Source organism: Myotis yumanensis, unplaced genomic scaffold (assembly GCF_028538775.1).
Source record: "Myotis yumanensis isolate MYYU_CA2020_CCGP unplaced genomic scaffold, mMyoYum1.0.hap1 SCAF_20, whole genome shotgun sequence".
In the NCBI taxonomy this organism is placed as follows: domain Eukaryota; kingdom Metazoa; phylum Chordata; class Mammalia; order Chiroptera; family Vespertilionidae; genus Myotis; species Myotis yumanensis.
In genome coordinates, this window is record NW_027223771.1 from 14,615,137 (window position 1) to 14,643,108 (window position 27,972).

The 27,972-nt window shown below is 44.7% G+C and overlaps 2 protein-coding genes across 2 annotated transcripts in view; both read left to right on the plus strand.

Annotated features, from left to right (window-relative positions):
* The window catches only part of LOC138998350 (zinc finger protein 416-like), a 118,607-nt gene that overhangs the window by 13,339 nt on the left and 77,296 nt on the right, over nucleotides 1–27,972 (plus strand). The window contains exon 2 of the mRNA XM_070400424.1: nucleotides 4,379–4,502. The gene's annotated coding sequence lies outside the window, so the exon portion shown is untranslated. The remainder of the gene's footprint in view (nucleotides 1–4,378; nucleotides 4,503–27,972) is intronic.
* Nucleotides 5,853–7,350, plus strand: LOC138998351 (zinc finger protein 211-like). The gene has a single exon (XM_070400425.1). It carries the CDS (start codon nucleotides 6,082–6,084, stop codon nucleotides 7,198–7,200), a length of 1,119 nt encoding a protein of 372 aa, XP_070256526.1. The 5' UTR covers nucleotides 5,853–6,081; the 3' UTR covers nucleotides 7,201–7,350.

Below are 27,972 nucleotides of genomic sequence, written 5' to 3' on the forward strand. Positions count from 1 at the left end.
TCTCCCCTGTGAGTGTGCAGAGGGAGTGTGACGTGGCCCACGAGAGAGGAAGGGTGAGTGACAGACCAGAAGCCCAAAGGTGACTGTTTAGGGCAGGCATCCCCGCAGCTAAACAAATACCATGGGAAGTGAGAGGTGACCCTCTGGACCCCAATCCAGAAGGACCCAAAGCCAAATGGCTGAGGATTCTTCTGGCCTAGCGCTAGGACTTTTGAGGCGAGAAACATTCGAGAACGCAATGAGAGAGAGTGGGCAGAAGACTGGAGATGAGGGAAATTGTTGAATGTCACTCATCTAGAGAAGATTGGCTGGTGTGGGATAGAGGGTCAGCAAAGGAGAAGTAGAGATTCCTGATCCATTGTCTTCCTTGGCTGGTTCGGGAGGGTCCATAAGGGAGGGAGGCCTAATCAAGGCCAGCAATGAAGTCACCCAAGTAGGATTCGGAGGTAAGCCCAGGATGAGCTGCCATTTACTACTCTCCGTGTAGCAAACTCGGAGTGACCAAAGCTGGGGCGATGTCTCCCCATCCCCATGGAACCCTCTCAGGTTTCGGCACCAAATGTTAGGGTCGCTGAAGGAGGAAAGCACGAGGCCAAAAAGGGTGAAAAATTACGAATTTATTAGGTCATCTGGATACCCAGATGAGCTGAGCCCCAAAATGACACCACCACCCCCAAAGACAGAAGTTTTTAAAGGACTCTAGGCAGGCTTTTTCTGGATGGAGAATTCTCTGTGCAGGTCTGGATTCTGGGAAACTCCAGAGGGTAGAGAGAATGGTCTTAGCAAGTGAAATGTGGTCTAAGCAAGTGGAATGTCCATTGTGAAGTAGCCTAAAGGTCAGTTCCCATGGGAGGTGATATCGATTCAATTATTTGATCAGACCCAATAGTAAATGGTTGTAAAAAAAAAAAAGGGACATTTTCTGAGGTAGGGTTCTACCTTTTCCTAACATTGCTCAGAGGAAGAACAGACTAGAAGACAGAGGACAGCAGGTGTGGACAGGAAGGAAAAGTTCTGTGAATGACAAGGTAACCTGCAAGAGTGTATACTAAGGACTGAGCCCTTAGATAATACAGGCATTTCGAGGTCAATAGGCCTCTGTGCTGGGCAAGGGTACTCAGCAGCCTGAGCCCATACCTGGCAGTGGTTGCCAGGCTCTCAACAGACCATTTTCTTTCCACAAATTCCTGCCAATGCTGAATCGATTAGGTGTACAGTATTCTGGAGCTTATTTTAGGGCCTCACACACCTGTGGCCTCTGAGAGTGGTGTGCTGGGACTGTCTACCACTGTTGTGACTTGAGTACTTTGAATGGACACAAAGCTTAGATTCCTAAGGCCAGGACTAGGGCTTCATGCAGTGGAACTTGTTTTTGGCAACCAGTGTAATGAGGGCAAGGTCCTCTAGGTTCCAGAATGTGCAAAGGCTTGGAGTGAAGAGTGAGCTGATTCAGGAACCAGCAGGTGTATTTTTTAAATATATATACATAGCCAAAACCGGTTTGGCTCAGTGGATAGAGCGTCGGCCTGTGGACTCAAGGGTCCCAGGTTCGATTCCGGTCAGGAGCATGTGCCTGGGTTGCCGGCACGTCCCCAGTGGGAGATGTGCAGGAGGCAGTTGATTGATGTTTCTCTCTCATCGATGTTTCTGACTATCTCTCTCCCTTCCTCTCTGTAAAAATTCAATAAAATATATTTTAAAAATAAAAATAAAAATAAAAAAATAAATATATATACATATACGTGTGTGTGTGTGTGTGTGTATATTTAGATGTAGAAAGGAAGGGGGAGGAAGAGAGACAAAGAAACAGTGATGAGCAAGAAACAAGGATTGGTTGATGCCTGCACAACCCCTACTGTGGATCCAGCCCACAACCCAGACATGTGACCTCACCAGTTTAATGGGTCAATGCTCAACCAACTGAGACACATCAGCCAGGACTGTAGATCACTTTAATATAAGGAATCCTTGTCGAGATGGCAATGGTGGTAGTAGCTCAGAAGGGACATTGTGAGCCTGAGGACTGGCTTTTCTGCTGGGGCCACTGTTAGTGGGAGGTGGGTGTCACAACACAGCATAGGGACAAAAGTTGTCATGTAGAGTGTTGGGGAGGGATCATCATTTTGCAATGGCCAAGGCCTTTAAAAGATGAGAGGACCTGAGATTAATTGGAGGCCGAAGAGTAATTCAAACAAGATGAGATTGGATTGGTACATATTTAGCAATCCAATGTCTCTAAACACTCAACAGGACATTGGTGTGAACCTCAGTGTGGCCTGGCTGTGAGGGTAACAGTCAGGCTTATGGGTTAGCTTAGAGTAGTGGTTCTCAACCTGTCGTGACCCCTTTGGGGGTCGAACGACCCTTTCACAGGGGTCACCTAAGACCATCGGAAAACACATATAATTACATATTGTTTTTGTGATTAATCACTATGCTTTAATTATGTTTCATTTGTAACAATGAAAATACATCCTGCATATCAGATATTTACATTACGATTCATAACAGTAGCAAAATTACAGCTATTAAGTAGCAACAAAAATAATTTTATGGTTGGGGGTCACCACAACATGAGGAACCGTCTTAAAGGGTTGCAGCATTAGGAAGGTTGAGAACCACTGACTTAGAGGCTTGAGTGGTCATCTGTGAGACTCACTAAGCATGATAGAGAGGGCCAGCGCGGCTGGGACTTGAGAAACGGTTAAGTGGAGAGATGTTGGCTGTGACTTGGAATGGACATCAAATGCAGCATCAGGGGAGGTGGGCTCTGGGTATCTGAGATCTGATTGTGGTTCTTCATAGGTTAGATTGAAGGAAAAAACAGCCATGGAGAGAAGCCCTCATAAAAGAACTCAAGGCTGCCTCTATGAGTGTGGACTACCAGAGTCTGGACAGTACTTCATCCTGATAGAATTTGGCAAGCATGCTCTAGAGCAGTGGTTCTCAACCTTCTGGCCCTTTAAATATAGTTCCTCATGTTGTGACCCAACTATAAAATTATTTTCATTGCTACTTCATAACTGTAATGTTGCTACTATTATGAATCATAATGTAAATATCTGATATGCAGGATGGTCTTAGGCAACCCCTGTGAAAGGGTCGTTCAACCGCCAAAGGGGTCGTGACCCACAGGTTGAGAACCGCTGCTCTAGACCAGGGGTCCTCAAACTACGGCCCGTGGGCCACATGCAAATACAAATATTGTATTTGTTCCCATTTTGTTTTTTTACTTCAAAATAAGATATGTGCAGTGTGCATAGGAATTTGTTCATAGTTTTTTTTTTAAACTATAGTCCGACCCTCCAACGGTCTGAGGGACAGTGAACTGGCCCCCTGTTTAAAAAGTTTGAGGACCCCTGCTCTAGATCATACATGCTGAGTAATATGTAACAGGGCAAGGATGTGATGACTACAGGGGCCAGAACTGTACGAGTGCAGGTGTTAGAGGTGTGGTAGAAAGAGTGATGTGCACTTGGAGAGAGAGTGTGAATTCATGACCAGAGCACCCTGACATTGACATAAGAGTGGATGAAGGGCAAGTCTATATCTGGAGGTGTCTCAATGATAAAATAAGGGGAATTTTAGGGTTATTGCCTGAAAAGAGGGGTGTTTTGGTGCTACCAGCCAAGTACAGAGCTTAGATGACATTTATCAACCCACCTGCCTTTTGTTGTTGGGGGCTGACACACTAATTGTTAGGAATACATCAGTGTTACCCAGGCTTGGAACTCTCCACTGGTATGGGTAAGGGAGAAGGGTAAGAGAGAAATGCATTATAGAGGTAGTAATCTATAATATTGTAAAATAAGGTAATTAGGAAACAAACTGTCCTCACTAGGGCAAATTTGTATTACTTTTGAAGTTGTGCCTCTGGGAATGAAGCTGTGTGAGAGAAGTGTTGTTCAAAGAACTATGTACAGCAAGTGATACAAAGTGATGGCCTCAGCACCTTGGAATTAGAGTCAAGAGGGTGAAGTGTGATGCCATGTATTTGGTGTCTTTGAGGAAAAATCTGAGGGACTACAAGAGTATTGCCTGACAATACCAGGATCAAATCACTCACATTCTCTTTATGGCCAACATCTCTTTCTATCTTATATTTTTGACACCTACTCTATTAATAAGAGGCAGTGTGGCATATATGGGAGGTCCAAAGCTCAGGTATCTTCTATCTGCTCAACTGCCTTTATTGTTGTGGGAAGACAAAATATCAGTAGAAATATTAGATGACAGTGGCTTTCATGGGATGAAGGCCTGGTATATTCTATGCTGTATGGAGTGCAGAGAGCTGATGGGTATGGAGGGTGGGGAGTATGACAGACTTGGAATGTTAGAGTGAATCTGATCATGGGCTGAACTGTCCCCATTATGACAGGATGTGAACTTTGAGGACGTGGCCATTGCCTTCTCTCAGGAGGAGTGGGGGCTCCTTGATGAGCCTCAGAGACTTCTGTACTGCGATGTGATGCTGGAAGTTTTTGCACTTATATCATCTGTAGGTAAGTGCTTCACATTCTCCCCGTGTCCTGAGATGATGTCCCCTCTTCCTTTATTCCTCAGGTGTAGCTTTTTTCTCTCCTACAGCAGACCACGGGCTCTGCTAATTTCCTCCACTGTCATGTTAAATGTGCTGTGGCTTCCATGGGTGAGATCTGGTCATGAGCCCTGAGTGATAGACTCCACAAACATCCCTAACACTAGTTGCCTCAGAAAGGTCAGGATGTGTCTGGGAGTCAGGAGTCTTAGAGACAACTTCATGGGTCCCACCTGCAGTTCCTCTCCCTGGGAGGGGGACTATGTCCAGATCCATGGCTTCCATTTCTACCTCCTTTTTCTAGCCAAAGGTCCTTGGTGACTGTGCCAAGTTATGGTCTTTACTTACATGAACCTTGGGCTGTTCTTAAAGTTTCTCACTTAAATTGTTGTTTGTACTATTACCTTCTATAAATACTATTGTAAGCTAAATTGCTCTAGGCCAGTGCTGGATGCCCATCTCTGTAGTCTTTCATTAATACTTGGAATTTTTAGGTTGTACATATTTGTAGAGAAAAATGTGCAGGGAGAACCCTGGTTTTTTCACAGGGTGAACATGCAGGATGGTCTCAGAAGAGGCCTGGCCCTGTTGAGTTGCAACTGTGGGCTAGATATGATATAAGGGTGGTGTTTAGATGATACCAAGCCCTTGCTCATTTCCAACAGTGTTTAGGTGCAAGTATCATGGGAAATAGCACATTTCTACCTTTTCTTTCCCATACTTGATACTGTGCTGACTTGTCATTTTACCTGTGACTTCCTGGGTTTTGTATACCTTCAATTGTGTGGCCTTTTTGCCTCACTCTTCATCTGCATTGCTCCATCTGCAGCATTCTCCAACATTGGCATGCACATCTGCTATGAGATGCACATACTTGCTCAAGTAGACCTCAAGCACTAGCTATTCGTTTATTGAATTATACTTGGAATAAAATGTAACCATATTTCAGCACAGCTTTCCCCTGTCACCAGCAGACAAACCATGCTGAACACTGTTAGCAGAAGAATGAGCTGATGATCCTGCTTCTCTTCCATGTGGTGCTTGCCCTGTGTGTCATATTTCGTTTGCGGTCTTTCTTGTTTTGTGATCTTCAGTAGGCCAGACCTTCATGACAGCATCTTATAAATCCTTCCTACAGATATTTTATTGTCAGACAACTGCATGGAACCGACATGTTATGTGCAATACAGTTTTCTAAAAAGATTTCCATCTGTCACCACAGTATTCATTTCCTCACCATTTTACTATTTTCAGGTTGTTGGCATAAAAGAGATGATGAGGAGGCCAATTCTGAGCAGAGTGTATATGTACAAGGAGAGTCACAGGTCGGGGCTTTTAAGACAGCTCCAGCAACCCAGAAGACCCATCTTTGTAAATTGTGTTTCTCAGTTTTAAAAGATATTTTTCACCTGACTGAGTTACAAGCAGCATACTTTAATAAGAAAGCCTTCTGCACTGACACATGTTTGAGCGACAACTGTTTCAGTGCAAACCCTCACCAGCAACAGAGAGATGCCAGTGGACAGAAGCCCTGGAAAGAAGATATGGACAGGGCCTCATTTGTGTCCCAGTGCAGCTTTTACTTAATATGGGTGTTTTCAACCACTAGGGAGATTGGGAAAGACTTTCCAGCCATGTCAGACATTCTCCAGCACCAGGATACTTTTAACACTGCGGAGCCACACAATGGTAATGAGATTCCACAGGAATTTCTCAGTGGAAGAAGTCATGACGAGTTGGGTGCATGTGAAAAAGCTGCCAGCCACAACCAGAAAGTTATTCAACATCAGGGTGTCTGCTCTAGAAAAGTGAATTATGAGTGTAGCAGATGTGGGAAAGCTTTTAAAGAAATCTTTAACCTTATTCATCATAGAAGAGTTTACACTGTAGAAAAGCCATATGAGTGTAGTGATCATGGGAAGTCTGTCATCCTGAGGTCCAAACTCATTCAAGAACACAAAGTCCACACTGGAGAAAAGCTGTATGAGTGTCATGATTGCAGGAAGTCCTTCAGGCAAAGCAGTACCATCACTCAACACCAGAAAGTTCACACTGGAGAAAAACCTTATGAGTGTAGTGAATGTGGTAAATCTTTTACCCGCAATAATCACCTCCTTATCCACAAGAGAGTTCACACTGGAGAAAAGCCATATGCGTGTAGTTACTGTGGGAAGTCATTTACACATAGGTCTGCCCTCACTCAACACCACAGAGTTCACAGTGGAGAAAAGCCGTATGAGTGTAGTGACTGTGGGAAGTCATTTTCACACAGTTCTACCCTCACTCAACACCAGAGAGTTCACAGTGGAGAAAAGCCATATGAGTGTAGTGACTGTGGGAAGTCATTTACACACAGTTATACCCTCATTCAACACCAGAGAGTTCATAGTGGAGAAAAGCCATATGAGTGTAGTGACTGTGGGAAGTCATTTACACACAGTTATACCCTCGTTCAACACCACAGAGTTCACAGTGGAGAAAAGCCTTATAATTGTAGTGATTGTGGGAAGTCCTTCCGCAAAAGGTCTACCCTCAATGAACACAACAGAGTCCATACTGGAGAAAAGCCATATGTGTGTAGTGATTGTGGGAAGTCCTTTAGGCAACGCAGTAACTTCACTCAACACTGGAGAGGTCACACTGGTGCAAAACCTTATGTGTAGTGAATGTGGTAAATCTTTTACCTGCAATAATCACCTCCTTATCCACAAGAGAGTTCACACTGGAGAAAAGCCATATGAGTGTAGTGACTGTGGGAAGTCATTTATGCACAAGTATACCCTCATTCAACATCACAGAGTTCACAGTGGAGAAAAGCCATATTAGTGTAGTGATTATGGGAAATCATTTATGCAAATCTCTAACCTAGTTTAACATCGGAGAGTTCACCCAGGACCGTGGTCAGCAAACTGAGGCTCGCGAGCCACATGAGGCTCTTTGGCCCCTTGAATGTGGCTCTTCCTAAGCCTTAGGAGTACCCTAATTAAATTAATAACAATGTACCTACCTATATAGTTTAAGTTTAAAAAATTTGGCTCTCAAAAGAAATTTCAGTCATTGTACTGTTGATATTTGGCTCTGTTGACTAATGAGTTTGCCGACCACTGACCCAGGAGGAAAGCTCTATGAGTGTTCTGATTGTGGGAAGTCCTTCAGTAAAAGCAGTAACCTCAGTCGACACGAGAGAGTTCACAGTGGTGTAAAACCTTATGAGTGTAGTGACTGAGAAATGTTTTAGTTGGAAACATAGCTAGTTAAACACTTAATACTTCACATTACAGAAAAGCTTTAAATATGCAGGAAATTTTTTTTTTCCACTCAGAATTACAACACTGAAGGAGACTCCTACAGACCCATTTTGCTGATTTTAAACCCTTTTTATCAGAACATACACTGTGCTAGATTCCTCATAAGTTTCAGGTATAAGTGAGCCTTTAAAGTGTTACATTGCACTTGCTGTCATGCACAGGCCTACTACCCAATTGATGTCACAGTGAGTATATGTGGCTGCAGTGAATTCACCTCTATCACCTGGTTCACCTGAACTGTGTGCCTCTGGGGGTAATTCATTTATGCAGTTCCCAATCCTCATTCAACATCAGAGAGTTTAGACTGGAGAAAAGCTATATGTGTGTAATGATTGTGGGAAGTCTTGCATGCTCAGAAAAACGAAATCTGTGTTCTTCTGTTTGAGGAAATGATGAGTACTTCGAGCTTTTAGGATCTTCACTCCTATTTCTCTAAGGAATGGACCATTGTTTTGGCCAGACCACAATCCTAAGATGTGCTATGCCTTTCAGGTACATTGTGCTTCTCACATTGTGCTGTGATGAATTTTTTCAGGTAGTTATTCACCAACATGCAAACCACTTGCTGTGTATGGCAATGGTTTATGAGCTTTTTGTAAAGGTGTTTTTTTTTGCAATTTGTACCTTTAATTTGTTGGTTCTATTCTCTGCCTGGGATGAATTGAAAGCACAATTGTGATCTGTCAGCATGTAGAGGTGAACAGATATTGTGGGGATCCCAAACTTTCAGTGCTTCTGAAGGGACAACATGATAGTAGAAAATCACTCTTTGTCCAATATTTGCTTATTTTGCATTTCTGCCCAAAGTCTTGAAAGCAAGACTGTAGGACTTCATGGTTCTAATTTGCAGCCTGGTACCTCTATTATTGGTGAGGTCAAAGGTCACCCTGAGGAGGAGGTCTTTGTTGTGCTTCAATGAACAATATGAATTATACTCTCTGTTCACAGTGTGTATGACAAAAGTTTCAGCTAATAACCCATATGCTGTGATGTACTAAATTTCATAGGCTGGTGTCATTTGTTAGAATCTGAGGATTAGGTACAACCTCAATTAGGACAGAAGCACTGTTTCCATAGTGAGTGGGAGAGACTGCAGTAAATTTGAAAAATGCCTCTTCTGAATGTGTTCCACAAATGTTCCAGGACCTTGCATGATGTTTGTGTATAGACATTCTCAGGAGCTCCATAACTGTTTCCTGTGGCTGAAATCATTGGCAGATAAAATAATCTTATGGTTTTGTTGATTCTGCTGACCCCTCTAGGGTGTTCACTTCAAGGATGATGCTGAACAGGCAATACCTCAAAGGTAGAAGAAGGATAATCCTATAATCAATCCCTGGATGTGTTTTATAACCGGTCAACATTTCTGTTTATTCTGATGGCAATAGTGTGAATTGCTTACTAACATTACCTGCCACTGAGGCAAGGCTGTTCCTCCCAGGATATAAGAACTGACATGCTGCCGGGCCAGTGTGGCTTAGTGGTTGACCTATGAACCAAGAGATCAAGGTTCGATTCTCATTCAGGCACATGTCCAGGTTGCAGATTCTGTCCCCAGTGTGGGGTGTGCAGGAGGCAGCCAGTCAATGATTTTCTCTCATAACTGATTTTTCTGTCTCTCCCTCTCCCTTCCTCTCAGATCAATAACAATATTTTTTTAAAAAGAAGAACTGACATACAACAAACTGCACTTTTCTAATGTACTATTTGGTGAGCTTTGATGTACATTTAAAGTTATGAAAGTGTCATATATGAAACAAACATGTGTTTCAATATATATGGTGGAGCAAAAATAGGTTTACAGTTGTGAGCACCCAAAACACAGTTTATTCTTTTTAAAAAATATCTTATACATTACTTTTATTCTTTTAGGGAAGTGGAAGGGAGGGTAATTGAGAGAGAAACATCTATATGAGAGACATACATTAATCAGCATGCCTCCTACTGTGGTTTAAGGAGGACATGTTTCCCTACCGGATCTGGTGATCTTTAAGTGTAGGGGATGATGCCCAACCGATTGAGCAACACTGGCCAGGGCAGAGTAAATTATTTTTATTTGTTAAATATTGTACTGATTTCCATACCAACAAGTCGAAACTTTCTTTTGGCACACCCTATATTTACCTCCTGCCCTTTTATAATCTCTCCCTCTGCCTTCCCCAGTCCTCTTGCAGGCATTGATTTTCCTTCCATTACAACACATTAGTTCATAATTTTTTAATTTTATAGGCACTATAATGTCTGTACTCTAACAAATATTGGTTTCCTTCATGCTGCACAGTTATTTTCAGATTCCACATAAACGCTTATGTGAATAGTTTTTTACTGCTGAGTAGTATTGTGATCTGTGAATTACTACTTTATCTATTGATCTGTCTAAGATTCTGGTCATTTACAGGGTTGGGGTATTATAAATAAATATGCTGGGAATATTTGCGTTCACTTCTCTATAGAGATATATGTTTTACTGATCAAAATGTTATTGTGTGGGTGAATGTTTTACATTTTAAGATATGTGGAACTGTGATCTAAAATGGTTATTCCCTTTGCCCTCCCACCCCACCCACAGTAATGAATATTCCAGTTTTTCTGCAACCCTACCAGCACATGCAATGGTTAATCTTTTTATTTATTTTTTATTTTTTTAAAAATATATTTTATTGATTTTTTACAGAGAGGAAGGGAGAGAGACAGAGAGTTAGAAACATCGATGAGAGAGAAACATCAATCAGCTGCCTCCTGCACATCTCCTACATGCCCTTGACCAGAATCGAACCTGGGACCTTTAAGTCCACAGGCCGACGCTCTATCCACTGAGCCAAACCAGTTTCGGTGATCTTTTTAAATACTAACATGATAAATGAGTATAGTATTAACTCACTTCCTTTTTAATTCTATGTACTTAAGAATTTTTGATGGTGAGCATTTTTTCATACATTTATTTACACTGTATTTATCACATTTGTTTTAAAATGAATTTATACCTGGAGAGGATTATGTTGAGCAAAATAAGGCAGTCAGAGAATGATAAGTATCACATAATCTTACTCATTTGTGGAATGTAATAAACAACATAAATTCATGAACAGAAGTAGATCAGGAAACATAGAGTCATCAAAGAGACCTTCAGATCTCAGAGTGAAGGTAGGAGAGGGTGGGTGGGGGAGAAAGAGACTAGCTTAAGAACTTGTATGCATATAAGCATAATCATTGAACACAGACAAGAGGCGGGTGAAGGCCTGGACTGAAGAGGCCAATGGGGGGGAAAAACACGACATATGCAATGCTTTCAACAGTAAAGAATTTTAAAAAGTAAAATGAATGAATTAATTTAACCAATAGGAGGACAGTGCATAATTTAAGACATGTTTGAAGTTCACTCATTTCTCAGTGACTACAATTACTTCTTTGCTATATGGAACCAGAGGTTTAAATATTGGAACGGAAATTTTTTTTCTCAATTTTTAACCTATGTAGAATTTAAATGCACTTGTACCATACACTTATAGATGTAATTTGCGTTGGTAACATTCTCCACCAAACTTAATAAGTCTAAGCATTCAATAATGCATTAAGTCAGCAGTTCTCAACCTGTGAGTTGCGACCCCTTTGGCAGTCAAACGACCCTTTCACAGGGGTTGCCTAAGACCATCCTGCATATCAGATATTTACATTATGATTCATAACAGTAGCAACATTACAGTTATGAAGTAGCAACGAAAATAATTTTACGGTTGAATCACAACATGAGGAACTGTATTTAAAGGGCCAGAAGGTTGAGAACCACTGCATTAAGTGAAGTCTACATTTGTAATCTTTGTTAATATCCCTGATGTAAATACTCTCATTGTTTTGAAGTTCAAACTGCCAAAATGATGTCACTGAACATGGACATGATAAGATATTTCAGTAGCACATCATTATATTTCATTGCCAACATGCTGATACAGCAGTACCAAATATGCTCAAGAACTTTCATAAGCCCTGACTGATTTGGCTCAGTAGATAGAGCGTCAGCCTGCCGACTGAGGGGTCCCAGGTTCGATTCCGGATCAGGGTCATCTGCCTTGGTTGTGGGCACATCCCTGGTGGGGGATGTGCAAAAAGCAGCTGATCGATGTTTCTTTCTCATCATCGATGTTCCTGACTCTGTCCCTCTCCCTTCCTCTCTGTAAAAAATCAATAAAATATATTTAAAAAGATGGAATTTGCGTTTAAAATAAAAGAACTTTCATAATAAAACAGTAAAATTATTGTGAAGCATCAAGTTTAAATCTTTTTTAAAGTTTGATTCAAGTAGAATTGATTTAAAATGAACATTAAGAAAAAAACATATGCCGAAACCGGTTTGGCTCAGTGGATAGAGCTTCGGCCTGCGGACTGATGGGTCCCAGGTTCGATTCCGGTCAAGGGCATGTACCTGGGTTGCGGGCACATCCCCAGTAGGAAATGTGCAGGAGGCAGCTGATCGATGTTTCTCTCTCATCGATGTTTCTCTCTATCTCTTTCCCTTCCTCTCTGTAAAAAATCAATAAAATATATTTTTAAAAAAAGAAAAAAAACATAGGCTTTTGATGTTTTCATACGTCCCTGCATCGCTGAAACCAAGTTCCTTTGGCCCTTATCCGTGCTTCATTCTTGGTATATAAAATAACTGATGCAATAATACAACCTGCCTTTGAAACATCCTATTTGAAATATCCTATTCTAGCCTTCCACCACTATGTCTTCATGATGGTTATTTTGTATCTACATATTATCAGGTACATTATTGGATTATTCTATTTAAAACTAGAGGCCCAGTGCACAAAAATTTGTGCACTGGCGGGGGGGTCCCCCATCCCGGCCTGTGCCCTCTCGCAGTCTGGGACCCCTCGGGAGATAACGACCTGCTGGCTTAGGCCTGCTCCCTGGTGGCAGAGGGCATGCCCAATCCGTAGGTGCAGCCCCTGGTCGGGCTCAGAGCAAGGCCGATTGGGGAGTTGGGGCACTGCCCCCTGTCGTGCACAGAGCAGGGTGGATCGGGAGGTTGTGATGCCACCCTCAGTCACGCTCAGGGTAGGGCCGATTGGGGGGTTGGGGCACCACCCCTGTCACACTCAAGGCAGGGTCGATGGGGAGGTTGCGGCGCCACCCCCTGTCACGCACAGAGCAGGGCCGATCAGGGGGTTGGGGTGCTGCCCCCTGTCGCTCACAGAGCAGGGCCAATCGGGGTTGGGGCGCTGCCCCCTGTCACTCACAGAGCAGGGCCGATCAGGGGGTTGGGGCGCTTCCCCCTGTCACAGAGCGGAGCCCATCGGGGGTTGGGGCTCCGTACCTTGTCACACACAGAGCAGGGTCTATCAGAGGGTTGGGGAGCCCCCCCCCATCATGCACAGAGCAGGGCCGATCAGGGGGTTGGGGCGCTGCACCCTGTCACACTCAGGGCAGGGCCAATGGAGAGGTTATGGCTCTATCCTGTCACATACACAGCAGGGCCCGTGGGGGCGGGGGGTTGGGGTGCCGCCCCCTGTCACACACAGAGCAGGGCAGATCAGGGGGTTGGTGCACCGCACCCTGTCAAACACAGAGCCGCAGGGCAATCGGGATTGGGGTGCCTTCCCCTGTCAGGAACAGAGCAGGGCAGATAGGGAGGTTGTGGCCCTGCCCCCTGTCACACACAGAGCCGCAGGGCAATCAAGGGGTTGGGGAGCTCCCCCCTGTCACACACAGAGCCACAGGGCGATCAGGGGATTGGGGAGCTCCCCCCTATCAGGCACAGAGCAGGGCTGATCAGGGGGTTGGGGTGCCTTCCCCTGTCATGAACAGAGCAGGGCGGGTAGGGAGGTTGTGGCCCCACCCCCTGTTACACACAGAGCCGCAGGGCGATCAGGGGGTTGGGGAGGTCCCCCCTGCCACACACAGAGCCGCAGGGCGATCAGGGGATTGGGGAGCTCCCCCCTATCAGGCACAGAGCAGGGCTGATCAGGGGGTTGGGGCGCCTTCCCCTGTCACACACAGAACCGCAGGGCGATCAGGGGGTTTGGGCGCTGCCCCCTGTCACACTGATCCCAGTGCTGCTGATCCCAGTGCCGGGAGGCATATTACCCTTTTACTATATAGAATAGAGGCCTGGTGCATGGGTGGGGGCTGGCTGGTTTGCCCTGAAGGGTGTCCTGGATCAGGGTGGGGGTCCCCACTGGGGTGCCTGGCCAGGCTGGGTGAGGGGCTGAGGGCTGTTTTCAGGCTGGCGGGTGACTGAAGCTCTCAACCGCTCCTTTTATTCTTTTTTTTTTTTCTATTCTGGGCCAGCTTTAGCTCTGAGGCCTCGCTGCTGAAAACATTGATACAATGTTGCGGTCAGGCTGGCTGAAGCCCAGCTGAATGAAAGCCAGTTTCTGGGGTTTTGTTTAGCTTCTATATTTGCAACATAGTTGCTTAGAGTTGCAGCTGAGAGGCCGGCAAGTTAGGCGGGGAACGTTGGAGTCCGCAGTCACTGGAGCAAGCAAGCCTCCCTGTTCACTTCAGTGCATGGCTGCCGGCCGCCATCTTGGCTGACAGTTAATTTGCATAAGGATATGCTGATTAGCCAATGGGAAGGGTAGTGGTCGTAGGCTAATTACCATGTTTCTCTTTTATTAGTGTAGATTACACATATGTCTGATCTCACAGTGGTTCAGAGAACCATCTCAATAATGCCAAGATTGCAAGTTTTATCCCCAGTCAACTAAAAAAATGTATAAAAATAGTCAAACAAAAAATGGGTCTTTCTCTCTATCCCTCTCTCTCTCGTATTTGTTTGAATCACCCAGTCACTACACACACATATGAAAAGCAGCACAGCCCATGGACGCTGTAGTAACAAGTAGTCAGGATTCTCATGAGGGCAGAGCATGCAATGACCCAGAAAACAGTCTGGGAAGTGTCGTTGCTGTCATTGTATCAGGTGGGGAACCTGAGCAGAGCTGCACAATCACAGAGAATGATGACAATGTGATCCCTGGGACTAAAAGCAAAGCAACCAGGAGATGTCCTTGATGTTGACACTGGGCTTTTTAGTATTCAGGTGGTTGAGAAATCCAGATTCCTCTCAAGTGTCAAGGCTGGGAGCAGCAGTGGCAGCTAGACAGGTGGGTGTGGGCAGGAAAAACCCAGGGCTGTTGCCAGGAAGAGTTGGTGCTGGGCCATGTGTGTGGCTCAGACCCACCTTAGTCACATTCCAGGCTGATGGTTACTTGGTTCTTTGGGGCCATGGTTAGTGGGAAATGGAGCAAGCTCTGCTACAGGAGTTCCTGGGGGTTCATGACCTGGGATCAGCATGTGCTCCAAGAAAACTTGTGTCCCAGGAAGGGCCAACCTCGTCCACTGTAATGAAGTGTTCCAGCCATTGACCTACCCAGGGAGGGAGAGGAGCTGTCTCTGCAGAGGCTGATTCCCTATCTGCCCAGCAGGAGGGGTTACAGGTTGCTGAGCCAGGTAGTCCTGTCCTGGGTTACAAGTGTCTTGAAGTTTCACCACTAAAGGAGGTGCTAGATATTTATCAATCTAGAGAGAGAGAGAGTGTCCCTCCTCTTCATGGGTAAGCACCCACCCTGACGCACTGAGACTGGTCTACTGCCTGCACAGCCCACCCCTCTACACTCTTTCATGGCTGTGCCTGGGATGTTCCCACTGAAGGTGAGACATGCTCCCAAGTGAGTTGATGAACCCTGACCTCTGGGCATAGTGTGTTGCTAGGGTATGTGGTTGAAGGAGCAGAGAGGTCAGGGTCTGGGACAGGGCTGGGTAGAGGGCAGGGTCCTTGAGAGGGTGGGCTAAGGGAAGGCTCTAGGAATGAGAATTGGAATCTGACTGGATGTAGAGGCAGCAGCCAAGGGCAGGCACAGCTGAGACCTGTAAGGACCAAGGGCATGGACACTGTTGACTCAACTGTCCCAGACTCTGGAGATACAGAGCCCCCTTCCCTTAGGAGCTGGCATCCTAGTGGAGGACAGCCCACAGACAGTGAACAGGACAGCTGTGACAGGTGACAGGAGCTCAGGCACAAGGTGAAGCCAGTGGTGGTCAGTGGGGGCCTCCCTGAGACAATCCGGGAAGGGGTGGCAGAGTCCATTTGGAAGGCCTGCTGGGAGCATGCTCCTCCCCATTTGGGAGATGAAGGGAGGTCACTGTGGCTGCTTTGGACAACTGAAATTAGAAAGGGGGGTCCTGGCTGGCATATGGGTGCTGTGGCAGGACTTGACCTTCTCCTCAGGAGGTCTCACAGTTTTCCTCCAGCCCCAGGTTGCCTTCAGAAAGGCTGATGGACAGCCCCTACAGAAAAATCATTGCCAGAGGGAAATTTATAGTCCTGAATGCAAATGAAGAATCCAGGAGCTTAATCTCATGTTTGCTTATTTATGAGTAAAAGTGTATCTATAAAGTACTTTAGTTTACTCACCACAAGGGTAGTTCTTTAGAGGAAAATGACAAATACAGAAATTTACAAGGAGACATTAATGATGGTATGTTTCCACAGAATTTCAAAAAATTGGCTGGAGGACACAATAATGGGTGAGGATATTCAATAAATAAAATACTATTTGAGATTATGAGGAGCCTTAGACATTTACAATACATCTGTCTCAAGAAATCATCTTTAGAATCCCAACACCAGTCTCCATGTGATCTCCAGAGGATTCTCTGCTTTACGAAAAACTGCAGGTGTCCTAGCTTGTTTGCTCAGTGGATAGAACATCGGCCTGCAGATTGAAGGATCCAGAGTTCGATTTCTATCCAGGGCACATGCTTAGGTTGCAGGATCGGTCCCCAGTAGGGGCTGTGCAGGAGGCAGCAAATCAGTGATTATCTCTCATCATTGATTTTTCTATCTCCCTCTCCCTTCCTCTCTGAAATCAATAAAAATAAATCTTTTTTAAAAAAGTCTGCAGGTGACATCACAGGAATGGTGGTGTAAGGGTGTGTCTATCCTCTCCCCCTAACTTTTCAAAAAAAAAAAGCACCACCTATAACTCAACTAAGAAGTTCCTGCTCAACACGGATACACGCCCAAGAGACCTGCACACTGGGACAACTAAAGTGGGCTCCTTGGAATAAGTGGGGAGACGAAAAGGGAGGGAAGCCGAACAAGGCTATTGTGCAGAAACCAGAATGTAGTGCAGGTGGGAACTGGCAGCAGCAGTTAAGGCACTTTCCTCAGCCATTTGGGATGAACAGAGAGCTAATCCAGCAAGTGGCTGGCTGTTGGAGTCACCACGGGAGTATTGGCATTGTGTGGTTGAGCGAGCACACAGTAAGAGAGTTGTCTGAACCATGGGGGCATGTTGTGAATGGGATCTGAGTTGCATGTGTGAGCTACAAGTCAGCAGACACCCTCCCTACAGAGTTGCCCCCCATTGCTGGGCCTGGCTGCAGGCTTTCAGGCTAAGAAAATAAATCACAGAGCTCTGCCACTGATTAGACTCCCAAATCTCACTTCCGGTTGCCCTTGGAGTTGGCTACAGGAGTGTATTATCTGTAGGCCAAGAGCTATTGCAGTAGAAACAGTTTCCCTCTGTGACTGAACCCCAGAAGGGGTGCTTGGGCTGATCACATGTAGGTCAGGGGTCGCCATTATTGTGAGGGAAAAACAAGCCTCACTACCAAGCAGCAAAGGCAGTGCAGCCCTAAGGAAGCTGCAGAGGCTCAAAACTGAGGCCACAGAGGATAAAAATCCTGCAATTCAGTGCCATCTAATGGAACAGAGTAGAAAGACCTCAGAGATAAATGGGAAAACAAAAGAGAACAGTGAATTCCATGAATAAACACAACAACAATGATGAGCAGAAAGAAAATGAAAAATCCCCAGAAAACAGGCTGGGACACTAGGAATTATATGAGTTGAATGACAGAGATTTGAAGATTGCAGTTCTGAAAGTACTCAATGAGATGTGAGAAAATACTGACAGGCAATTCAGTTCACTCAAAAACCAAATTAATGAACAAAATGAGTATTTCTCCAAAGAAATAGAATTTTAAAAAAAGAATATTGCAGAAATCCTGGAAATGAAACAGGCAATTAAAGAAATTAAGAGGGAGCTGATTAGCATAGAAAAAGAACCAACCAATTAGAGGAAAGAACTAATGATATTGAAGATAGGAATCAAATGACGCAGAGGGAAGAAGAGAGAGACCTGAGAATAAAGATATATGAAATAGCCCTACGAGACCTCTCTGATTCCATAAAAATATTAACATCAGAATCATAGGCATAGTGGAGGAGGAACAGAGAGAGGGTATGGAATGGAGAGTTTATTAAAACAAATAGTGGATGAGAACTTCCCAAATCTATGAAAAGAAATAGATACTTGAGTCCAAGAAGCAAACAGAACACCTCGTTACCTCAATCCAAAGAGGCCCTCTCCAAGGCAATTGGTAATGAAGCTGTCAGAAATTAGTGACAAAGAAAAAATCCTCAAAGCATCCAGGGAAAAGAAGGAAGTGACCTACAAAGGAAAACCCATCAGAATTTCACCTGACTTCTCAGCAGAAACTCTACAAGCCAGAAGAGAGAGGAACCAAATATTCAAATGTCTGAAAGAGAGAAATTGCCAGCCACACACATTATATCCAGGAAAATTATCCTTTAAATATGAAGGAGAAATAACATTCCCAGACACACAGAAGCTGAGGGATTTTATCACTAGAAAATCTCCATTGCAGGAAATACTCAGGGAGCTATTCTACCTAAAATGAAGAACATAAGGGCATAACACTACCAGTAAACTTGCAGCATAAATAGGAATAATTTGTGACAATAAAAACATACAAGAGGAAGAGAGACAGGTATGAAAAGGCAAAGAAAGATGAAGATCAGATGCACTCAAAAGGGGAAAAAACTATACTAATAAAAGAGTAATATGTTAATTAGACCAAATGTCTTCTGGACATCCATCTGGATGTCAATCCGGATAAAGCCACAGCAGCTGCTAGGGCCTAGGGCCCGCGGTATGGGAGAGGCTCCACTGTGGGAGCCAGAGCGGAGGCAGTGCAAGCTTTGTGGCCACAAGAGAGGCAGCGGTGCGGGCCCTTCTGCAGAGGCAGCGCAGGAGAGAGGGCTGCATGGTCCTGGTCCCAGTGCTGCCCCTTCCACAGAGGCAGCCACAGAGGCAGTGGCGTGGGCCCTGTCCCAGTGCCATGCCTCCACAGAGGCTGGACGGGGTGCAACCTGCTGTGCCTCAACCTCCCCCAGCCCGTCCCCCAGCCAGCCTGGCCTCAGATTGCCCCCCACCCACCAGTGGGTGGCGGGCGAAGCCAGTGCTAAGAAGTGAGACCTGAGGGCCAGCATCCACGGCAGCCAGCAGTGGCAGCAGCAGCGGGATGATAGGGGGGGTGCCTTCCCATGATCTGCCCATTTGCCTCCCACAGAAGGAGGTCAGACTGCGGCTTAGGCCCGCTGCCTACAGGCTGTCAATAGGACATCCCCTGAGGGCTCCCAGACTGTAAGAGGGGTCAGGCCGGGCTGAGGGGCCCCCCTCCCCCACCCCAGTGCACAAATTTTCATGCAGTGGGCCTCTAGTACAGTGGCTCTCAACCTTCCTAATGCCACGACCCTTTAATACAGTTCCTCATGTTGTGGTGACCCCCAACCATAAAATTATTTTTGTTGCTACTTCATAACTGTAATTTTGCTACTGTTATGAATCGTAATGTAAATATCTGATATGCAGGATGTATTTTCATTGTTACAAATTGAACATAATTAAAGCATAGTGGTTAATCACAAAAACAATATGTAATTATATATGTGTTTTCCGATGGTCTTAGGCAACCCCTGTGAAAGGGTCGTTTACCCCCAATGGGATCGTGACCCACAGGTTAAGAACTGCTGCTCTAGTAGTATATATGCAACTTCACTTTTTATAAAATGAATGGCAACCACACACAGAAATTCCCCAAACAAGACATATAGCTTTAAAAAAAAGAGGAAACAGAGGAAAGATGTATGGAATATCACCAAACAAAAACAACAGATGTGTAAAGGAAAAGAACCAGTGGAGTCACAGAGTTACCAGAAAACAAAAGATAAATGGCTATAGGAAATCCTCATACATCAGTGATTACCTTAAATGTAAATGGTCTAAATTCACCATTAAAGAGGTACAGAGTAGCAGAGTGTATAAAAAAACCAAAAACCAACTATATGCCGCCTACAGGAGACACATCTAAACAGCAGAGACAAAGGTGGATTCAAAGTAAAAGGGTGGAAAGTGGTTCTCCAAGCAAATAACATCCACAAAAAAACAGGCGTAGCCATACTTATATCTGACACAATATATTTCAAGAGAACAAGAGACAAAGATGGACACTTTATAATGATAAAAGAAACACTACATAAAGAAAACATTACACTTCTTTATATATATGCGCCCAACCAGGGAGCACCAAAATATATTAAACAGCTACCCACAGAACTAAAGGGAGAAACAGATAAAAACACAATTATAGTTGGAGACCTTAATACTCCATTGACAGCTCTAGATAGATCAACCAAACCAAAAAAAAAATCAATAAAGAAATATTAGCCTTAATTGAAACACTAGACCAAATGGATATAATCGACATTTACAGAACATTTCATCCCAGAACATCATACTACATTCCTCTCCAGGGCACAAGGAACATTTTCAAGGATAGATTATATGTTGGGTCATAGAACAAGCATCAACAAATTCAAAAAGATTAAAATATTCCAAGTATATTTTCTGACCACGATGCCATGAAATTAGAAATCAACTGCAAAAAGGAGGTAAATAAAAACTACAAATATGTGGAGATTAAACAACATACTACTAAAAAATGACTGGGTCAAAGAAGAAATAAAAGATGAGATCAAAAGGTATTTATAGATCACCATAGCTAAGATTTGAAAACAGCCTAAGTGCCCATCAATAGATGAGTGGATTAAAAACTGTGGTACATCTACACAATGGAATACTACATGGTGGTAAAAAAGAAGGAGTTCTTACCATTTGCAACAGCATGGATGGAACTGGAGAGCATTATGCTAAGTGAAATAAGCCAGTCAGAAAAAGATAAATATCACATGATCTCACTCATTTGTGGAATATAATGAACAACATAAACTGATGAACAAAAACAGATCCAGAGTCAGAGAAGCATCAATCAGACCGTCAAACCTCAGAGGGAAGGTAGGGAAGGGTGGGGGTAAGAGGGAGAGATCAACCAAAGGACTTATATGCAAGCATACAGGCCTAACCAATGGACACAGAAAGCAGGGGTGAGGGCATGAGTGTGGGGAAGGGGGGATGTGGGGATAAGGACACATATGTAATAACTTAATCAATAAAAAAAATTTTAAAAAGATATATAGAGACAAACGAGAATGACAACAACATATCTAAACCTCTGGGATGCAGCGAAAGCTTGTCCTAAGAGGGAAGTTTATATCACTACAGACCTATCTCAAGAAACAAGAGAAATTCCAAGTAAACAACCTAACATCACACCTTAAAAGACTAGAAAAAGAAGACCAAAATCAACCCAAAGTTAGCAAAATAAATGAAATAAAAATAGCAAAATTAAATGAAATAAAGAACAAAAAGACTATACAAAAAAATCAATAAAACAAAGAGCTGGTTCTTTTTTTAAAACATATTTTTATTGATTTCAGAGAGGAAGAAAGAGGGAGAGAGAGATAGAAACATCAATGATGAGAGAGAATCATTGACTGGCTGCCTCCTGCACGCCCTCTACTGGGGATTGAGCCCGCAATACGGGCATGTGCCCTTGACGGGTATCGAACCTGGGACCCTTCAGTCCGCTGCTCTATCCACGGAGCCAAACCGGCTAGGGCAAGAGCTGGTTCTTTGAAAAGATTAATAAAATTGACAAACCCCTGGCTAGACTCACTAAGGAAAAAAGTAAAAAGACTCATATAAACAAAATCATAAATGAGAGGAGAAATCACCACAGACATCACAGATATACAAAGGCTTTCATAATACTAAAATATTATGAAAGCCTTTATACCACCAAATTCAATAACCTGGAAGAAATGGATAAGTTCCTAGAAATATATAACCTTCCTAGACTAAATCATGAAGAACTGGAAAATCTAAATAGACTGATCAGCAGTGAGGACATTGAAACAATCTCAAAAACCTACCAAAAAAACAAAAGCCCAGGACCAGATGGCTTCACCAGTGAATTCTACCAAACGTTCAAGGAAGAATTAAAATCTATTCTTTGCAAACAGTTCCAAAAAATTAAGGAAGAGGCAATATTTCATAATACATTCTATGAGGCCGATAATAACCCTGATACCAAAATCTGGTATCTTTATAACACAAAAAAAAGAAAACTACAAACCAATATCTCTGATGAAGACAGATGCAGAAATCCTAAATAAAATACTAGATAATTGAATAGAACAGTACACCCAAAAAATAATATATGATCAAATGGGATTCATTCTAGGGGCACAGGATGGCTCAACATTCACAAATCAATCAATGTAATACACCATATTAACAAAAGAAAGGATAAAAATCATATGATCTTATCAATAGATACAGAAAAAGCATTTGACAAGATACAATATCCAATTCAATGAAATAGGAATAGAAGGAAAATACCTCAACATAACAAAGGCCATCTATATATATAAAGAGCCAGGGTCTGTAACATCCACAATGACCAAAGGCTCGACCAAACACCACGGAGTGCATGGAGCACCTCTAGGTCCCTACCCCTCCTCGCCCCCAGGCTCCCATCGCTGGATGGCCAATGGGGAACCAAGAGGAACTGGGCTGGGTGACAGCCGAGTGAGACTGGGGACTGGCGAGCAGGCAAAAGGCAGACCTCCTGGTCCCTCCCTGCAGCTGGCAGGCTCCAATCGATCCTCACTTTCTTCTGAAAGGAACCTGGCATCCCTGACCGGTTTGGTTCAGTGGATAGAGCGACGGCCTGCGGACTGAAGGGTCACAGGTTCGATGCCGGTCAAGGGCATGTACCTTAGTTGCGGGCCCATCCCCAGTAGGGGGCGTGCAGGAGGTGGCTGATCGATGTTTCTAACTCTCTATCCTTCTCCCTTCTTCTCTGTAAAAAAAACCAATAAAATATATTTTTTTAAAAATGAAAGGAACCTGGCATCTCCACTGCACAGCCTCCTGGGATGCAGACTCACCGCTGAGAGGCTCTGGAGCAGAGACTTCAACCAGGACTTCAGTACCTGGCCTGCAGCGACCCTCAGCTTTCACTGCTGGGAGGTGGACGGAGAGCATCAGCTTTAAAGCACAAACACCCTCAAGGGGGAGGCGGGGGAACTGCCACCTCCTCACTCCACAGCTGCTTCCGTGTCTGCAAGAAACTGCGTGCTCCTCCCTGCAGGATGGGTGGGGCCAAAGCCTGAGTTGAGTGGCTCCATGATGGGGGAGGGGCCGATCCAGGCCGCTGGGCCAGTACAGGGATGTAGGGAGAGAGGGCGCGGCAGGAGCAAGGGGGCAGCCCTGCTTCCCTGCACCTCCCACTGGCATAGCCATTCCTGGTGTAATGATAAAAGGAGTTGTGTTTTTCTAACTCTGTCCGGGTAAAGGAAACAAGTGTCTGTTGACTTTTGATCTTACTCTCCCAGCCGCCAGTTAATCCCTGTGGATGCATCATATCCAGCCTCCAAAGGATCAGAGGAGCAGGTTCAACCTTCATTCAGTAGTTGAGGAAACTGACCAATAAACACATGTGTCTCATGCCTCAGTGTCAACTCTCGCGGAAATCTCCGGTAATAACTCAGATTGTATATTTAAGTGTATATTTTCTTCTGTTTTTTGTGTTTAATTCAACTCCAGGAATCAAATAATACAATAAAGAATACAGTGAGTTCAGAGTGCTCAACATTGTATTCCCAGGGCCCTTGATTCCACACAAACTGCAGAGCTCAGTTATCCTGAGATGAAAGAAAAGGAAAGAGAAATGTGAAAGGTTTCCCAGCTCAGTCACAGAGACATTTCATAGCCACATACTAAGGATACAACATTAACTTAGGGGTGGAAAGGACACAAAAGGAATAGAAGATGGAGTCACTTCCATTCAGATTCAAACCAAGTTAATGAGGCAGGAGAAATACTGGACATCATGGAAGAATAAGATGAAACGGTCTGGTAGGGAATGTCACACACCTCACAGGGATAGCACCTGGGGCTCTGGACATGATGGGAAGAGGGATGGGGCTGGGTGAGAGGAAATGCATGGAAAGGCCTGGAAGTAGGAACAAGAGGGTGATATGCGGAACGTGGACCCCACCAGGTGATAACAGGGGGCAAGCCTGCGGGAGGTGGCCAGGTGCCCCCACCTCTGCTAAACGGTGCATGCATCTGTCCTGGGAGCTGCAGCTGGTGGAGAGGGAGGCTATGGCTCTATGTGGATGAGTTGCCAATGAGAGCCTCCCTGCAGCCACAGTACTCGGTGTTCTCAACAGAACGGGAGCACAGGATCATGTACACAATGTCAAGAAAGAAAAAGCATCCTATTCCCAACTTATTCACAGACTTCTATTTCTGGTATCTATATTCCCAATGTGTCCACAAGTACATTTGGAAAAAGAAAAAAGATCTGTACGTGATATGACTGCATCTTATAAAACCAAGTGATCGCCACTAGAGCACTTTTAACACCTAATGAGCCAAATTCACTGGTGATCAAAAATAGACCCAGAGACACAGACCCATGAACAGATTGTGGAACCTCAGTGAAAGATGGGCGAGGGTGGGTTGGTGGGAAGAGATCAACCAATGGCCTTATGTGCATATATGCATCACCCCTGGACACAGACAATGGGATGGTGAGGGCCTGGTGGCGGGGGGGGGGGGGGGGGGGGGGGGTAATAGGCTGGAAAAGGTTAATGGGGGGGAAAGGGGTCCTATGTAAACCTTTCAACAATAAATATTTAAGAAGAGTGAAAAATAAAATAAAAAAGTAAAACAAAATAAAATAAAAGCCAAGAATAACTGCTCTGGCTGGGTGGCTTGGTTGGTTGGAGCTTCGTCCTGTACATTGAAAGGTTGTGGGTTTGAACTTGGGTTGGGGTGTGTGCGGGAGGACACTGAGCAAGTGGTGCCTGGAGGAGGGAGGCTCCTCAGACCTAAACATAGTCCAGGCCTCACCCATGATCCAAGGCCCGTCCTCTGTTGAGTGAGACCAGACCTCCCAGCTTCCTGTGGATTCCCTGGTCTCTGAGTCATAGGGCCACTTCCCCATGTTCCCCAGAATGCACTGCTCAGTAAGCATCTATACCAGTGGTCGGCAAACTGCGGCTCGAGAGCCACATGTGGCTCTTTGGCCCCTTGAGTGTGGCTCTTCCACAAAATACCGACTTCTGCACATGGGCCATGAAGTTTCAATCGCACTGTACATGTGCGCCCGCACGTGGTATTTTGTGGAAGAGCCACACTCAATGGGCCAAAGAGCCTCATGTGGCTCATGAGCTGCAGTTTGCCGACCATGGATCTATACTCATAAAAGGGTAATATGCTAATTAGACCAGACGTCCCTCCAGCCACGGTGGCGAGGGCTGAGGCAGAGGTGGTTAGGGGTGACCAGGCTGGCAGGTGAGAGTGGTTAGGGGCAATCAGGCAGGCAGGCAGAGGCAGTTAGGGGTGATCAGGCAGGCAGGCAGGTGAGCAGTTAGGAGCCAGCAGTCCCTGATTGCAAAAGGGATATCTGGCAGTCGGACATCCCCTGAGGGGTTCCAGATTGGAGAGGGTGCAGGCTGGGCTGAGGGACCCCTTTACCCCACCCCACCCCCACCCCCCTGCACAAATTTTGTGCACCGGGCCTCTAGTATATGATAAACCTGCAGCCAATATCATACTCAATGGTGAAAAACCGAAAGCCTTTCCCCTAAGATCAGGAACAAAACAAGGATGTCCATTCTCACCACTCTTATTTAACATAGTGCCAGAAGTACTAGCCAGTGCAATAAGGCAAGATAAAGAAATAGAAGGTATCCAAATAGGAAAGGAAGAAGTCAAACTGTCACTTTTTGTGGATGACATGATGCTATATATAGACTACTGTATATAGATGCTGTATATAAAGACTACCAGAAATACTACCGGAAACAATAAACAAGTACAGTCAAGTTTCAGGATACAAAATCAATGTGCATAAATCCATTACTTTCCTGTATTTCAACAACAAAATTTCAGAAAAAGAAATGGAGAAAATGATTTCTTTTGCAATTGCAACCAAAAGAATAAAATACCTAGGAATAAACAATGTGAAAGACTGCCTTTTTACGAAGATGGCACCAAAAACTAAGAAGGAAGCCCCTGCCCCTCCCAAAGCCGAAGCCAAGCAAAGGCTTTGAAGGCAAAGAAAGCAGTATTGAAAGGCATCCACAGCCACACAAAAAAGAGAAGATCTGCACGTCACCCACCTTCCAACTGCCAAAGACACTAAGGCTCTGGAGGCAGCCTAAATACCCTCAGAAGAGTGCACCCAGGAGAAACAAGCTTGACCGCTATGCCATCATCAAATTCCCCCTGACACTGAGTCAGCCATGAAGAAGAAGACAGTCATACACTTGTGTTCATTGTGGCTGTCAAGGCCAACAAGCACCAGATCAAACAGGCTGTGAAGAAGCTCTATGACATTGATATGGCCAAGGTCAACACCCTGATCAGGCCTGATGGTGAGAAGAAAGCATATGTTTGACTGGCTCCTGACTATGATGCTTTGGATGCTGCCAACAAAATTGGAATCATCTAAACTGAGTCCAGCTGCCTAATTCTAAAAATAAAATTTTTACACTGAAAAAAAAAAGACATATATACTGAAAATTACAAAACATTATTAAAAGAGATTTAAAAAGACACAATGAGGGTGTTCAAGAGTCAACAACATTTCCATCTCTCATCTGGGAGGCCATGGCCTTCACTATATTAGGTGGAGGCTACATCCCAGAGATTCACAAACGTCGTTCCTCGGAGCCCGGCATTCCACTGGCCTGTGGGTTGTGGAGACATCAGCATGAGGCTGTGATGATAATGGGAGAAACCAAGATGGCGGCATAGGTAAACACCAGAGTTTGCTGCCTTGCAAACAACTTCAAAAATACAACTAAAAGATGGAACAGACATCATCCAGAACCACAGGAAGGCTGGCTGAGTGGAAATTCTACAACTAGAAGGAAAGAGAAAAGCTTACTGAGACTCAGAAGAGGCGCGGTGTGGAAGTAAAATACTAAGGTACAGAGGCGCACGAGGAGCGGGCTGGCGGCTGAAGGCGCGGTTGTCTTTTTCAATCAGGAAGGAGTCTCAGGCTCTGAGCTCCAGTTCCGGGCGAGTCTTTGGGGGCCCAGACTCATACAGGAGAAGCAGGACTCTCTGGTATTGGTCGGAACTCAAGGGCAGCTTTCTCTCGGAGGTGCTTGCAGCGATTCCCGGGACCTTGAGAAGCGGAGCCTCTGAGGGCAGGACTGAGAGCAGCCATAACTGCTAGCCCTGCCCTGTTGATCCCATGAGACCCGCCCCACCCAAGCCCTGCATGGAGGCTTTTGCTGGGTAGCTTCAGGCAAAGGCTAGATTAGCACCTCCCTAGAGAACCATGAGCGAGTGTGCCCAGTGGTCAGAGTGGGACCATCCAGTTTGCACCTCCTCGGACCCTTAAAGGACACACTCAGGGGGCAGACTCAGTGAGCACCAAAGCCCCATTGAAGAAAGTCTTGCCCCAGAGGGGTGTTTCCAGCACAGAAGTTCTCCGACTGCAGACACAGCTGATTCTCACAGCCAATTGGCCTGGTGGTCAATTCCTCCCAGTGATAGCTACAACAATCAAGGTTTAACTACAACAAGACTGTGCACAAAGACCACAAGGGGGTGCACCAAGGGTGTCCTCCTCAGGTAAATGGGGAGGCTGAACCACTGGGCCCTAGAGGACACTTAGCACAGAAAACCACTTTATCAACACAGGGAAGCATAAAAAAATACGGAGACAAAGAAACAGGACACAAATGACAGAAATGGAGGAAAGCAAACTACTGGATATAGAGTTCAAACCACACTATTAAGGTTTTTCAAGAACTTTCTAGAAGCTGCCGATAATTTAGTAAGACCCTCGAAAAGACTGGTGAGACCACCGATAAATGTAGTG

Bases quoted from the DNA above. Each gene is read 5' to 3' on its own strand.
- LOC138998351 (XM_070400425.1), top strand. From the start codon at position 6,082: ATGGACAGGGCCTCATTTGTGTCCCAGTGCAGCTTTTACTTAATATGG.